This window comes from Mus musculus, chromosome 1 (genome assembly GCF_000001635.26).
Source record: "Mus musculus strain C57BL/6J chromosome 1, GRCm38.p6 C57BL/6J".
In the NCBI taxonomy this organism is placed as follows: domain Eukaryota; kingdom Metazoa; phylum Chordata; class Mammalia; order Rodentia; family Muridae; genus Mus; species Mus musculus.
The window spans coordinates 32,414,461-32,431,687 of NC_000067.6; the positions used below are offsets into that span (position 1 = coordinate 32,414,461).

General features: G+C 37.0%; 1 protein-coding gene across 4 annotated transcripts in view; it reads left to right on the forward strand.

The window, feature by feature from the left end:
* Window positions 1-17,227, forward strand: part of Khdrbs2 (KH domain containing, RNA binding, signal transduction associated 2) — a 532,623-nt gene that overhangs the window by 241,859 nt on the left and 273,537 nt on the right. For all 4 annotated transcript variants that reach the window (XR_001783140.2, XR_001783141.2, XR_373242.4 and 1 more), the window contains exon 4: window positions 411-557. Coding sequence is in view for 1 of the 4 variants with exons in the window: in NM_133235.3 (NP_573498.1) it covers window positions 411-557 (147 nt within the window). In the remaining 3 variants the exon portion in view is untranslated. The remainder of the gene's footprint in view (window positions 1-410; window positions 558-17,227) is intronic.

Consider the following 17,227-nt stretch of genomic DNA (forward strand, 5'->3'; position numbering starts at 1 on the left):
TAATTTCTGCAAATATTAAAATGGATTTTCCTGTGCAACTCAATGGTCATCTACTTATTATTTGAAAAGTACTTTACATCAGATAAAAAAAGAACCTTGTCCTCAAAAAATGCAGTGATGTTTGTACAAGAATAAACATCACTTAAATGTCTCACCCTCACAAGGTTAACATTTCATTAAACTGGTTAAAAATTGTGCAGCTGAGGACAATGGCAGGTGCCATTAAAAATCCAAATTTGAAAATGATTTGAAAATGGTTAACTGTCTTGCAGCAGATATTTATTTCTCAAAGAATTTCTTTCTCCCTTTGGAAAATTTGCTTACATGGTAGCCCTTTGTCATGTTCTCAAGAAATGTTAAATTAATGCAAAATGAGTGGATCCATATGTCAAAATATAACTTCTTCACAGGAAGAAGAGCTGAGGAAGAGTGGGGAGGCCAAGTATGCCCACCTGAGTGATGAGCTGCATGTATTAATTGAAGTGTTTGCTCCACCCGGGGAAGCTTATTCACGGATGAGTCATGCCTTGGAAGAGATTAAAAAATTCCTGGTTCCTGTAAGTGACTTTTGATTTTACAAATGGTTTCTCATCAGTTTCTATTTTAAGTTGTGTCTTTGATCTTCATTGATTTTTGAAAGGATTGTTTGTTTTTTTTTTTTTTTTTTTTTTTGGAGGTTAGCTTCTTGAGTTCTTTATATATTTTGGATATTAGCATATTTTGGATATTAGCTTTCTATCGCATGTGAGGTTAGTGAAGATTTTTCCCCAATCTGTAGGTTGCCAGTTTATCCTATTGACTATGTCCTTTGCCTTATATAATCTTTCCAGTTTCATGAGGTCCCATTTATCAGTTCTTAATCTTGGAGCTTGAGCCACTAGAGTTCTGTTTAGGAAATTCCCACCTGTGCCAATGAGTTCAAGGCTCTTTAGTTATCCATGTGTAGAGTCGATAATACAAGGTACATACTGGAAGACCTGTCTTGTTGACATTGTCAACTAATCTGACAAAAGTATTCATCACCAATCAGTTACAAAGTATACACCAGTCCACAGCTAGAAAGAATAAGAAAAAGATACATTATTGAAGCCACCTTTCCCTGTTTGAAGGCCTTAACATGTAACATGTTTATAATTGGAAAACAAAAGTACAGTAAAAAGAGGATGGGATTGAATATTATTTATAACAAGCCATTAATAGTACTTTCAAATAGTAAATGATTTTTAGGTGATAGTATGTCAGGTGCTGGCTGATACAAAACAGAGCATAAGTTTATATTAATGATGGCAAATAAATATTAACCTAAAAATTACAAATATAAACTCATTATTCAGTATTAGAGTAATAGAGGATGCTCACCTGCCAATTCAACTGCAAATTGAATGGAGTTCTCTACTGATATTTAAGAAGTAGGAGGAGGTAAATGCATGGAGTCTTAAAGATGAAAATTGTGCACATTCTAGGAAAAGGTCCTCCAACAGAAATCTTGCCATGAGGTTCAGTGCTGAGATATTGAGAGAATGACAAGTAACATTCCTGGGAAGATCTTGAAGAAATCCTGAGCTCAGAGAGTGCCTCACTGAGATTAATCTGCAAATGAAGAAACTGGAGATTTGTATACTCAGTAGAAACTTCAAAGAATGTGACATTTACAACTCATTCATTGTAGTGGTTTTGAAAACCAGAAACCAAAAGTATCATAGAATTTTCTACGTGTAAAAACAGCAAGGCCTAGCGACAGTTTCTGGTTATATGTCTGATCCAAACATTAATCTTGTCGAGACACAATTACAGAATAATGGCACACTAATCTGAGTATGTTTTAACTTCATGTGCATGGTTATTAATTGGGTCTCATCTGGAAACCTCCAGAAATATATCTCTATATATAATATAGCTTGATGATCCTGTGTTCTTTCTTCCATTGCTTTCCAGGGGAATCTTTAGCACAAGGATAAGTAAGGCATCTTAGTCAACTTAGTGTAGACCAGACCAGATACATGTATGTGTAGTGAGGCCAGGCCTCCTTATATCACAAACTCATTGTATAGTTTTAGCGAAGTTATTTAAATGTTTAGCATCCGTTTATGGATCTTTAAAACGAAAGTAATCACAATTGATTCAGTCATAACCTTTATGAATATTAAACAAGATAATGCAGGCAAAAGGTGATTAAAATGAGAAAGCAGTGTAGAAACTTACTTTTTAAATTTATCATAGTAGAAAAACAATGGATGACTTTCTGAGGAAAAAATTGTGTTAGATATAGTAATATGTCTTTTTTGTTTGGATATATAACCTTTCCTCCCTTCATATTTTCCCATATATGCCTCCCTCATCTACTTCAAGTTCATTGATTCTATTTTCACTAATTGTTACTTTATTCCTAAATAGCACCTTGCCAACCCATATAATGTTCATTTTAGTATGTCTTTGATGCATATATTTTGAACATAGAATACATGCCCTGGTACAGTAAATGCAAATGATACACAACCCTGTCGTATATATCATACCTTTTAATCAGTTCATTTCTTTTGTATGCACTATAACATAAATGGTTGTCATGGTTGTTAATTTATTTCTGAGCCAACATTATCTCTTCTTCATTTAGCACAGTAGTTTATTCAACTTTCCTAGTGCTGCAAACCTTTTATACAGTTATACATGTTGTGGTGGACCCCAGCAACAAAATTACTTCCATTCCCACCTCATAACTGTGATAGTTGTCATGTAAATATCTGTGGTTTTCAATGGTCTTTTGCAACCCCTGTGAAAGAGTCACTTGAACCCAAAGGAGTGGCAGCCCACAGGTGGAGAACGACTGCTAGTACCTTTGCCAACAGCATTTGTCTGAAATGACTGAATGAAATTGAGCAGAAAAGCACACCAGGCAAATGCAGCCAGGACACATTTCTAATCCATGTGTACCGTTTAAATATCTGTTCCACCCTGACCCTGCTACGTCTGTAATTTTGTAATTTCTGCTCTGTAATCCACTTCTCTCGTCCCTGTGTTCTTCATTGTTTTCTCTCTTTTACGTATGCAACATAGAAGCTTGCTGCTAAATCTAGAGCCTTTGAAGTTTCTTCTTTAAAAATTAACATGGCTATTTCCTTCCATTTGAGTGTCTTCTCAAATCTTACATGGGTAGCAAATACTTCAATTTCAAATCTAAAGTAACTTCCTTGGTTGCCTTCTATCAGGAAATACTGTTGTGACAGGTCCATAACATCACTGATAACTCTATCCAAAAGAGTGACTCATTGACCTTTCCCTCTTTCCCAATTTATTTCTCTTATAGATATTTATAGAATTTAGATCTTATATAAGAAGATAGGGAGGAAGATGATAGGTAGGTGATAGATCAATATGTAGATGGGTGAATAGATAGATAGATAGATAGATAGATAGATAGATAGATAGATAGATAAATAGATAGATAGATAGATAGATAGAAGATAGATGGCTAGATAGATAGATAGATGATAGATAGATAGATAGATAGATAGATAGATAGATAGAAGATAGATGGCTAGATAGATAGATAGATAGATAGATAGATAAATAGATAGATAGATAGATAGCTCTCTATGGTTTGTTTACCTCTTAGAACATGAATGTTCTGAGGGTTGTGCCTGTAAACCTATCCCCCAGTACTTTTGATAGGCTATACTGTTTGTGACAGTCCTTCTGACTCACTTTCCCTTTTTTCCTTCCTTAGCTCCAGACATAAGATACTATCTGTCTACTTTATCTGTCACCAGAACCACAAAGAACTACAACAAACTAACTATAATATATATTATATGATAATACTAGAGAGAGAGAGATTAGATGATGATAACATTTATATATATTAAAGGTGATTATTCAGATCAACCTGATTAATTCTAGAACAATACAAGAGACCTAATCAGGCTAGGACACTGATACTCAACTGACATCTTCTTCCTCTGTAAAAGTGTTTTTCCATCAAAGGAACTGTTCGTCTTCTTGTTACATTAGGCATAATTACTAAACCTACCCTATGCCCAGAGGCTACATTCATCAGAACTACCACTGTGAGTGCAGGAAATTCCTTATGAAACTTCTGCATGCTTAAGCATGTAAGAAATCAATTCACTTTCTGCAATTAAATTAGGTGTTGAAGAAACCATTGTTGAAGAAAGGTGATGAAGAAAAATTGACTAGTTACTGAAACTAGTGTAAATGCCTCCAAATTAAAATCTGTAATGCTTTAGTCAGTAAAATATTATTAAACTGAACGTTGTCACTTTCAAATCTTCATGTTTTAAGAATCAGCTCTACTAAAAATTATTGTTCATTAGTTCACCTTAAAATAGAGATTGATAGTCTAGAGTAAACTCTCTAATTCTAAAATTATGTAATTGATGCTTCAGTGAGGAACTCATTTCCATTTCCCTGCTTACACTGGAAAACCTGGATGTAACTGACCACTGTTTTATTTCAGTGTTCCTTTCTTGCATAATTTAGATATTAGGACAACAGCATATTTTGGGAGGATTATGGCTTTTGAATCTTTATAGAGCAGGATCTATGATAAAGTTGGTGTCAGGAACTTCTTAGAACCCTAAATTAATATATATTTCCCAAATCTAGTCAGAATGTTAAATCAAAATAGTGATAGTGTTCTGTGTTGTTAAATAGATTCTCAGTTTTCATTAAGAAAATTGGGCAGTTTTGCTAATACTTAATAATTAACAGATGACTGAAACTTAAGACACTGCCTCTGAAATAGAAAGTGTGAAGGATTCAAAGTTCAGTTCAGGGGGCAGTGGGATGGCTTAGCAGGAAAGAGAACTTACCCCACAAGGCTGAGTTTCATCCCAGGAAACAAAACAAAGGTGGAAGCAGAGAAGCAACTTCATGAAAATGACCCTCTGAATTCCAAATGGATATTGTAACATGTGCATACACACATATCACACACATAAATAATAAGAAACTTATAATAATGTAATATCTATTCGTTTGTGTCCATATATTTTCCATAGAAAAGATGAAAGTTGAGCTTCCACTCAAACAAGAAATTAGTGTTAAATAACAGAAAAATAGACAGCTTTGTTGCCTTCTCGAATAAGTGGTGTTAGAATCCTAAATAAAAAGTCTTTTTTTTTCTACTTTTTTTATTAGATACTTTCTTCATTTATATTTCAAATGTGATCCCCAACGTCCCCTATACCTTCCTCCCTCCCTGCTCCCCAACCCACCCACTCCCACTTCCTGGCCCTGGCATTCCCCTGTACTGGGGCATATGATCTTTGCAAGACCAAGGGCCTTTCCTCCCATTGATGGCCAACTAGGCCATCCTCTGCTACATATGCAGCTAGAGACACAGTTCTGTGGGGTACTGGTTAGTTCATATTTTTGATCCTCCTATAGGGTTGCCTACCCCTTTAGCTCCTTAGTTACTTTCTCTAGCTCCTTCCTTAGGAGTCCTGTGTTCCATCCAATAGATGACTGTAAGCATCCACTTCTGTATTTGCCAGGCACTGGCATAGCCTCACAAGAGAGAGCTATATCAGGGTCCTGTGAGCAAAATCTTCCTGGGTTTGGTGGTTGTATATGGGATAGATCCCCAGGTAGGGAAGTCTCTCGATGATCCTTTCTACTGTCTCAGCTCTGAACTTTGTCTCTGTAACTCCTTCCATGGGTATTTTGTTCCCCAATCTAAGAAGGAACGAAGTATCCACAGTTTGTTCTTCCTTCTTCTTGAGTTTCATGTGTTTTGTAAATTGTATCTTGGGTAGTCTAAGTTTCTGGGCTGCTATTCAGTTATCAGTGAGTGCATATCATGTGTGTTCTTTTGTGATTGGGTTATCTCACTCAGGATGATATCCTCCAGATGCATCCATTTGTCTAAGAATTTCATAAATTCATTGTTTTTAATTATTGAGTACTACTCCATTGTGTAAATGTACCACATTTTCTATATCCATTCCTCTGTTGAGGGACATCTGGGTTCTTTCCAGCTTCTGAATATTAACAACACTTGATCAGTATCCATAAGTTGATAAATCTGTCTTGCTTGGCTTAAGCTTCCTGTGTTCTCACCCAGAGTTTTGTGCAAAGTAAAGTGGGGAAAGAGGTAGATATGTAGGTGGGTTGGTAGGTATATAGACTCATTGTAGAATCATACATATGCATACACATTTCATTTTTGCCTTTGTATAGCTGTATGTCTTTGCATACTAATCTGAGATTAATATGAGTGGAAATGGCTAGATGGTAGTACTTTGCTCTGATAAAGTTGCTGGAATCACAGAGAACATTTTAGTCTTCATGACATGGCAAGCATGGCCAGTGCAGATCCTGCCTACCACCATTCTGTACTGCTATTCACATTTGTTTTCTGTCTGTTTGTACAGAATGATGAGAGAGAGAGAGAGAGAGAGAGAGAGAGAGAGAGAGAGAGAGAGAGAGAGAGAGAGAGATGGTTTGACTAAAATACATGAGGCATACCCTGACACCTAGTGCTAGTGTGTCAAACAGAAAAAAAAAAAGCAAAAAAAAAAAAAAAAAAAAAAAAAAAAAAAACAACTAAACTGACATTATCAGAAATATCTGGATGTTTTCCACTATTTTGTGTCACATTAAAAACAGTTTAGGAACTCATAAAATGGAATATACACAAAGACAGTATTATTTGAAGATGGACTTCTTACTATGCTTGTTCAAACAATAATCTTTTCCTTCAAATGCTACCATGAAGTCAAGGGGCAGGTACTTTAAGTCCATGTTTAGTGACATGAGTCTGGTGATCCCAGTACACGTGGTTTTGTATATGTGTGGGAATGGGCACATAGAACCTACCTTACTTTTTTTTTTTTTCCTTTTGACTGCCATATCTCAAATGTTATTTGATCATTTTCTTTCTTCTTGAGTTTGGAATTTTAGGGCTCGGTTCAATCAGTGGACATTTCTGCTGCTGTCATGTAACAAAACAGGTGGAATTTTATCATGCTGAGAGTTTCTGGTTGGTTTGTTGAAATTACATCTCTCTTCTGGGACTTAACATTTTCCAACCATTGTTGAACATTTGTTTCAGCCACAATAAATTTTTCACTCGCAGGTCTTGTAACTAATCTTGTCCAGTCCCAGAGGTACTTTGTGATATCCAGAGTGCACTGAAGGGAGGAAAACAGCATCTGCTATTAGCAGATTTTTTCCGAATTACTTATATCTCGCCCTTTCTGCCCTTTCTTTGTGATTTCCAAGCTTATTTGAGGAATCAGAAAAGATTCAGGAAGATAATTTGCATACAAGGGTACAAATTACAAACAGTGAGACATTTTTTAAATGAAAAGAAAATGATCCAAAAGTAAAATCTTTATAACCATTCTTCATAAACCTAAGAATAGACATGCTATGCTAAGGCTAAGTACCAACTAAAACACAGTCCCTTGGAGAGTGCAGATACCATGTGTCCCACTCCCAAGTGACCCACTGTGTACTAAACATTCTTATTTACAGAAAAGCACAGAAGTGTTAGATTGGATGTTTTTCTAGTAGGTGTAAGGTTAATGTTGCAGAGAGTTTCCCGTTCCTTGAAAGCTAAGTGTCCTGAAACTTTCAAAGACAGGCCAGCAGTAGGCAAGTATAGAACTCAGCTTTACAAAGAAAATTAAAAAAAAAAAAAAAACAAAACAAAACTGTGAAACAATAGCATGATACCTGTATTTTATGGCTAATATCCACTTATAAGTGAGTACATTCCATGCATGGGGCTGGGTTACCTCACCCAAGATGATATTCTCAACTTCTATATATTTGCTAAAATTCATGTTGTCTTTGTTTTTAATAGCTGAATATTATTCCTTTGGGTAGAAGTACCACATTTTTTGTATCCATTCTTCAGTTGAGGGACATCTATGTTGTTTCCAGTTTCTGGCTATTATGAATAAAGCTACTACAAACATAGTTGACCAACTTTTGGGTATATGGCCAGGACTGGTATAGCTGGGTCTTTAGGCTATACCAAACGCTGTTGCCTGTATGTTCCACTAGTGAGACAGCCATGTCTAGCCTCAGTTGGAGAGGAAGCACCTAGCCTTGAAGAGACTTAAAGGGCCAGAGTAGGGGGGGTGTACCCAGGAGACCCCCCACCTACTCAGAGGAGAAGGGGAGGGGGATAGGAGAATGATTAGAGGAGGAGTTGACCAGGAGGACAGCAGTAAGCAGAATGAAAAGTGAATAAGTGAAACCAAAAGAAAATAAATTAAATTAATATAAGAAAAAAACCTTGAAAGCATGAATATCACCAGATCATCCAATAGTACTGAGGAAAACACTAAAGGTTGTATGACTGTGGCAGAATTTATATAGTTACTATAAAGTTTCTCTATATCCTGAGCAGTATATGTCTGGATTCTTGTCAAAGCTATCACAGCTAGCTTACTATAATTCATTAATATTTGCCAGCATTACTTCAGTGCTGAAGCAGGTAACATATCCCTTGCATGTTATCAGGATATTCAAGAATGTTTTCATGTATTTTCTGTCTTGTGGCCTATTGTATTCATAACACAAATATACTTACAATTTGGTAGCTGTGCTTTCCAGTTACTTTAAAGACGTATCAGTGGTGTGCACCAGAGCTCTTGTTATGCCAGAAATGCCAAACTGATATTGTTGCATTTATGTTACCTGATGTCCTTCTGGAAGCTCGTGATGACTTCCCCTACTATAGTGTGTTCAGTCTTAGATAATAGCAATAGTTAATAGTATATTTCATTAACATGCAACAGAAACTAAGTTGGAAGAAGAAGAAAACTCATTTACTATTCCATTGTTCTAGTCAGGAAAACAATGCTGCATGTAGGAAATGACTATTCTGGCCCTTTCACATGTTCTTATATTCATAATAAGAGTATCAGTTTAACTATTATTTGATACCCATGGAAAGCACAGGAGGAAGGGACCAATGTTGCCTATTTACCATATGTTCCTATATGTATATGTATGTTTATGTGTATGTGTATGTGTATGTATATGTGTAAGAGACAGAGAGGGGAATGAAGGGGGAAAAAAACGAGAAGCTGAGGGAAAAACAAAATGGTATTTGCCGCCATCTGAGTTTGAAGAAACAGTAACAGAGACCTTCTGGAAGACTGTGCTTGTGCATGGAAGAGTACAAGACATGCACTCTGAGGGAGGATGCCCAACTTCTCTGTGAAATCCTCTTCACTCTTTAGATTCTTCCGAAGTGGCTTTCTTTTCTGAACTCTATCTTCATTCATTCACAGAATCTCCTCAGTCAGATGGCAACTGCTTGAGTCTGAATTTGTTATCCTGGATTTTGCCCTGCTCTCTGCCTTCTTTTTTTATTAGATATTTCCTTTAATTACATTTCAATTGTTATCCCCTTTCCTGGTTCTCCTCCAATAAGCCCCTATTCCCTCCCCCCTCGCTGCTCACCAACTTACCCACTCCTGCTTCCTAGCCCTGTCAGTACCCTATACTGGGGCATAGAAACTTCACATGATCAAGGGCCTCTCATCCCATTGATGACAGACTAGGCCATCCTCTGCTAATATGCAGCTAGAGCCATGAGTCCCATCATGTGTTTTCTTTGGTTGGTGGTTTAGTCCCAGGGAGCTCGGGGGGATACTGGTTGGTTCATATTGCTGTTCCTCCTGTGGGGCTGCTAAACACCTTCAGCTCCTTGGATACTTTCTCAAGCTTCTTCATTGGGGACCCAGTGCTCAGTCCAATGGTTGGCTTTGAGTATCCACTTCTGTATTTGCCAGGCACTGGCAGAGCCTCTCAGGAAACAGCTATATCAGGTTCTTGTCAGTAAGCTCTTGCTGGCATCCACAATAGTGTCTGGGTTTGGTGGTTGTATATGGGATGGATCCTCAGGTGGGGCTGTCTCTGGATAGTCATTCCTTTAGTCTCTGCTATCACATTGTCTCTGTAACTCCTTTCATGGGCATTTTATTTCCCCTTCTAAGGAAGATCAAAGTATCCACATTTTGTTCTTCCTTCTTCTTGAGTTTCATGTGATTTGTGAATTGTATCTTAGGTATTCTGAGCTTCTGAGCTACTGTCCACTTATCAATGAGCACATATCAGGTGTGTTCTTTTGTGATTGGGTTGCCTCACTTAGAATGGTATCCTCCAGATCCATCGATTTGCCTAAGAATTTCATAAATTCATTGGTTTTAATAGCTGAGCAGTATTCCATTGTGAACCACAATTTCTGTATCCATTCATCTGTTGAGGGAGAGCTGGGTTCTTTCCAACTTCTGGCTATTAGAAATAAGGCTGCTATGAACATAGTGGAACATGGCTCCTTATTACATGTTGGAGAATCTTTGGGTATATTTCCAGGTTTGGTATTTCTGGGTCTTCCGGTAGTATTATGTCCAATTTTCTGAGGAGCCAAACTGATTTCCAGAGTGGTTTGTGCCAGCTTTCAATCCCACCTGCACATTCCCACTGTTCCTCTTTTTCCACATCCTTGCCAGCATCTGCTGTCCCCTGAGTTTTTGTCACCTTAGCCATTCTGAGTGGTGTAAGGTGGAATATCAGTGTTGTTTTGATTTGCATGTCCCTGATGATTAAGGATGTTGAACATTTCTTTAGGTGCTTCACAGCCATTCCGTATCTCTCAGGTGAGAATTCTTTGTTAAGCTCTATACCCAATGTTTTAATAGTGTTATTTAGTTCTCTGGAGTATAACTTCTTGAGTTATTTGTCTATATTGGTTATTAGTCCTCTATTGGATTTAGGATTGGTAAAGATCTTTTCCTAATCTGTTGGTTGTCTTTTTGTCTTATTGACAGTGTCCTTTGCCTTATTGAAGCTTATTTTATGGGTCCCATTTGCCAATTCTTGATCTTAGAGCATAAGCCATTGGTAGTTTTGTTCAGGAATTTTTCCCCTGTGCCCATGTGTTTGAGGCTCTTCCCCAACTTTCTTCTCTATAAGTTTCAAAGTATCTGGTTTTATGTGTAGGTCCTTGATCCAATTGAACTTGAGTTTTATCTGCCTTCTAAGCTTTGAAAACGATCTTTGCTTCCTGTTCTCAAGCTTGTGTTTATCTGGAGTTAAGATTCAAGCTGGACAGCTTGGAATATTGCCTTTAATTCAGAGTATTTTCTCAAAAATCTGTTTCTTCTTCTGGGTTCACAGATACCCTGATTCAGTCTTCAGTGAGGTGTATATTTTGCTTCTCTTCCTTTAGTTCCTTGTCTTTTCTTTTCTTTCTTCACATTTTAATGACTTTTATTTATGTTTGTTTTTCCTCATAACCACAAAGGGAGGAAATCCTACTCAACTCCAATCTCTCACCTGTTAACCAACTGTGTTGTGCTGGATTTTTATGACTTTAATCAGGAAGGTTATTTTAAATGATTTATTTGTATTGAATTTTATATCTATTGAATTGGAATACATTGTAAAGAAAGTGGCCATTTGAATGAGTAAACATTCAAGTATGGAGCTTATGGGCTCCATTCTCATTCAAACCACAACACTTAGTGATCTACAGTGCTTAGCTTGGGCTAAAGAATGCACATGGGTTTGGAACTATGCACTAGAGCATAGTCATTCTGCCCCATGCAGACAGTGATCTCCTGTCATCAGCATTTTTTTAGTATCAATTCTTAGAGCCTATCCTCCATCTATAAATCTGTTTAGGGGCCAAGTCTTATGTAATTAGAGTTTATCAATGTCAAGATCATGCAGCACTATTAAGAGAGCTGTGTTCCCATCAATCAAACTCCATATTTTCTCTGCCCCCTGTTGTGCAGTAGTCCCTGGGCTCTGAAGGGGGTGAAGTACATACCCAGTTTAACAATGAGCAGTGAACTAGCACTTCTTGTCAGCACCATTAATACCCCAGTGTTTTTGGATGAACTGCTCTCATTCCAGAGATATGTTTCTTTGATTTAGCAGAGATGGGAGTAGGTGGTGGAGAAGAGAAGATATGGAAGACAGATAGCCAAAACTAAGACCGTGAGAAGCAACATTGAAACCTATTACTTTGTAAACAAATTGGAAAGCATAATTGAAAAAAAAAAAAGAATTGGAGTTTTGAAAGGTGTTTAAGAGCATTTACACAAAAATCCAGTGGATTCGCATGCATGGATCCAATACTATGGAGCATTAAAAGTACAGCATGGGAGAATGTATAAACATTCAAAACTAAAACTAGATATAAGAATGCTAAATTTGTCCTATGTTTTGAACTAAAATGTCCTATATTGAAAAAAGATAGGTCATTTTGCCTCAAAATGCCTGGGGACATTTGCAATAGAAAAGTAGTATTGCTCACAGTTATAAATTTAACTAAATGAATATTTTTATCTCATAATGAGGTAATTTTATCAATACCTTGCAGCAGATTTTTCACTTCCAAATTTCATTTTAGACATGCTATAAATACTCTATGAACTATAGTACATTTATAACATATTTCATCGAGCGATTTGGTCTATCCTAATATAAATCATATCACTTGATCTGAGTACAAGGAAAGAGAGTGTGTGAGTCTGAGTAAACATGAGAATTTATTTACTCAAAATTCTGCAGGTTCTACTTAGGGATATATGCATTCCAAAGTTGTATATAATAACAACAGTTAATGAAAAAAGAGGCTATAAATTTCTAAGAGATTGAGGATGGATATATGGTAGGGCTTCTGGGGAGAAAAAGGAAAGGGGAATTATGTGATCATGTTATAATCTTAACAAAAAAGAAGAAGAAGAAAAAAAGGAATGTCAATATAGTTATTTATAATTGCAATAGCCCCATTGTTTCCTAGTCTCTTCTGCAATAAGGGGCTTACCTTATACTCTGAAAAGGAACATTTACCACAGTCCAAAACATCTACATTGACAATTTTCATTTACTCATATCTGACTCTTTGAAAATAATAGGTAATTGTTAGATATCACAGAGGAAGGAGGCTATCCTAACTTAGGACCAGAGCATTTGCTTTAGGATAGCAAATCTGCCTCTAGTTCACATCTAGCCTGTCTTGGATATGTCAGACATTCATACTTTCTACTCATGCTTTGCCTGATGGAAAATGAGATTTTCAGGGAGGGAAGCAACTGTGGAAAGTAAGGACAAACTACACATGAAACATCTCCTACCTCCCAGTTGTTTTATTGTCTATTGTAACATTTAGATGGTAGAAAGAGCAGGTGTGTCTAATGTATCTCCAACTTCCTCCCAGGCCCAGTGTAGGCTGCATCAAGCATCTGGAACCAAGTCTTCTTTCTTCTTCAAGACTCTCATGGATTCAGATCAAGAGTAGTGAGTCTTGCCTCGGCAACATTTGCTTTGAAGGCACTTAGGTGCTGGCCCACTATAAACCCTAAAGTCTTACTGAGAAGGTAAGAGACCCTACTGGTCTCCATTTGATTTGAGTTCAGCATCCCTTTCTATATTTTTTTCCATCACAAATCTAAGTAGACAACATCAAACTCTTCTGTTAAAAACAGTAACAGTACTTACTATACCCTGAGCAGAGGGTGTTAATGTGACTAATAATATGATCAATAAATTCTGCAAAACATAAATTGTCATTTATGAATTACATATAAATGAATATGAATTGCACTGTAATATGAAACATTAAAACATCTCAATATTTGCAAGCATCTGGAATTTTTGCCATATACAGAAATAAAATCTACAGGTACATTTCTGAAGATTTTTTTTTTCATCTTGCAGTCAGACTATTTTTACCTAAACACCTGCATAGAAATCTGTTTAAGCAATTTTTCCTTGAAATAGACTTCTGCCACTATTGCATGGCTCATTCATCTGTTATTTATGTTATGACTAGGGTGTCAGCATCACTTGAAAGCTAGACCAAAACAATGATTCCTTAATTTATTTCCTGGTAGCTGGATGCCTGTAAATCACATTAGCTAATTAAATTCAACAGTAGTTACTTTAAAACATTCAAAAACAATCCAATCACAGCAAGTAATAATAGACTGTGAGTTTCAAGAGACTAGTTTGTTTTTCACAAACATCTGCTTTTAGAAATCAAAAAGCTGAGGAAGAGCAGGCTTGTGTTAGCAGGCTGTGCTAGGAGGTGGGGGTGTGCAATGATGAAGCTGAGCTACTTGCCAAGAGTCTGTACTGTAACTTCATGATATTGAAAGCAGGCTGGATTAGAGTCTCCAAGCACCATGGTGGCACAAACGTCAGCCTGACATCTGTCAGCTTCCATGCCTTCTGTCTCAAAAGAATAGGCACTTACAATAGGAACCACTAAAGGATATTCACCTGAAATTTCATAGTTTCTATTATATTGTTCCACAATTTCTACAGTATGTGCAAGTTTTGAAGTGTCATTTGACTTTACCCTTGATCATCTCCACAAATGACCCCATGTATAAATGAACTGAATGGCAGGTCAAAGTGGTGAAATACTTTGTATTGCAGTTTACTAAAGAGCAGGGGTTACAGACAGGAGCCCAGAGTCCACTGTAAGTCTCATCACAGAGTAAAAGAGTCAACTGGAGAAAGAGTTGGACATAGGACACAACTCGCATCTTAAAAGTGGCCTTTTCCTTAGTGGAAAAAGAATGTGAATAGCTAGACATTAAGCAGAAATAAACAGCATTTTCTTCACCCTTGGTGATTAAAAATAGTTTAGAAATCATTCTAATGCAGAGCCTGTAAGAGCTACGGTCTCTTGTTGTCCAGAAAAAAGCTGTACACTTAGATCTCACAGTGTCCTTAAATAGTCTTTAAAATCAACCTGGAGAAGGAAAAGACACATACCCCGAAATGAACGAATTAGAGAACTTTCTTTAATGTAGAATATGGCATTCAGTTGATATCTTGTGGATAATTCACTCCACAGTGTGGGCAAAAGAAAAGAAGTAATGTGGGCTAAGACCTTCAGAAACACAGCCTTCAGTATGCTGCCACCTATCAAGCTGTATCATTTTAGTCTGTAAAAGAACTCTCAAAATAAACTGCTTTCTATTTTATTTTATTTATTTATTCATTTATTCTATTTTATTTTAGTGCTGAAAACTGAACCCAGGGCCTTGTTTATGCCTAGCAAACACTACCCCACTGAGCCACAACTGCAGCATCTCTACTAACCTCTAGAGCCTAGCTTTCTCCTCCTTAACCCAGCCCTCCCTCCCAAGGCTCAGGGCTCTTTGTGAAAGTAGGAACAGAATGTTTGTAAAAGCCATAAACACACTAGTGTTTTCTGGACACGCCATGGCATGTGCACTTAGGAACTCTCATGAGTCATGATAGAGTAAACAAGGTCTGTGCAAGCTCAAGACAGACAAAACCCAGGCATGGAGTGGGAAGTTGTTCATAAAGCCCCACTCCTGTTGAAGCCCTGGTGACAGTTGCCAGCTGCAGAAAGGAGAGTTGGGTTTGGGTCAGTGTGTGACACTTCCAAGGATGGCTCAGCACCCATGTGTAGATACCAAGGAGCACATATTGGCCTGGATAAGTTGGGGAGAAAGCAAGAAAAAAGGAGGGCATGAAGTTGGGTAGGCAGAGTGAGTTGCTGGCTCAGAAGAACTTGGAGGATGTAAAATGAGTGTTGTCAAGATGTGTTGCATGGAATGCACAAAGTGCAGAAAATATTTGAAGATCATTTTAGAACATTCATTAGGCCCAGTATCTTTCTATCCAGAAGGTTTCTTCATTCCTTCTCTACAGACTTTTGAGACTCTAGTCATCATAGGACTAGCTCATAGGAATGTCATAGGAATAGTTCAGCATTGAAGAGGGCTTTGGAAACGATGGTATAAAGACCTTCATACCAGGTCTTTACTTCATACAATACATTCATCTATATTCACAGATGTTATCGAGTTGTATCTATTTGTATTATCATAACATATCCCATCACACCAAGTGTTGTATGTTGTAATTGCCCTAAATGGTGACTACATTCCATACTGCGGCATTGTCATTAGAATCTTGGATCACATGTTTCTACCTCCCCACTTGATTCAGTCTGTTGGTTTCCTCATCTTTCCCCCGTCTGGGCTCTGATGTCACTCTTCCACAGTGAATCCTTCCCTCAGAAACAAATTTGAACAGCATCCGGCCCACAATTCCGGGTCATTTTGTATCTTTTTCTTATTATTTTTCTTCAAATTAGCCCTGAGATTTATAGTCGGCTTCCTCTTAGTGAGCAGTTCAATCCAGTGGCATCTGCTTTATGCATTGACTACCACCAGCATCAGTTCCAGGACTGGCTACAGAAAGCACTCCATAAATAACTGTGCATGAGTCAGTGAGTGAACACACTATTGGCTGCATGGGTAACTGCAGGAAGGTCCATTTTAGGACACTTAGCATAGCATGATGCAGAGTTCATCTTTGAGAAGATCACAGGGGAGTTCTGCACTGCTGCTTCACCTCCAAGGTGTTGAGTCCAGGCCCAGGAATTACTGAAGAGAAAACTGTAGTCAGTTCTCACTCAGTCCAGCAGGACACCAAAAGGCCTTTATCCTATATCCAGCTGGTAGGATCCCCTGGTTGTGTTTCCAAGTGCAGGCTCCTTGCATTCTACGCTAGAAACAATATATAGTGTGTTTATTTCCTATTATCCTCAGTCGGGATATCTTAGTGCATCTTGTTGTAATGAGTGTGATTGCTTTAAAAATAAATTTGTATAGCAAATGAATAAATAATAAATAAATTAAATAATATAAAATATTAAATAAATAAAACAAATAAATGAATAATAAATCTATAACAAATGTATTAAAATATTCAGAAAAATGTTTTTAACTGGATTTTACACTTTAGATTGGAAAACTTGTTTCTTGCTGAAATGTAGCAATATAACCCTGTTTGTTTATATATATATATATATATATATATATATATATATATATATATATATATATATATAAAACCAATATAAGCTCATGGGTTTTCATTGATCTTAAACCCAATGTTTGATTCTCTTGTTTCTAAAATGGATGACTTTTTTTGATCTTCCCATGTAAAACTAACAAACTATATGTAATTGTGACTGCTAACAGTTGGTTAGTTGGATAAAAAAAAATTGCAGATAATACGATTACTCTGTGTTACTTCACACTAGCTAAACATCTGAATATGCATACTTGTAATTTCTCCAAAAACCACCAGAAGGGGCCAGATGTTTATTATCTTTCTCACATCACACTTTAACATCTAGGTTTAAAAACTTTTTGTAACAGTGATTCAAAACTAATTTCTGAAG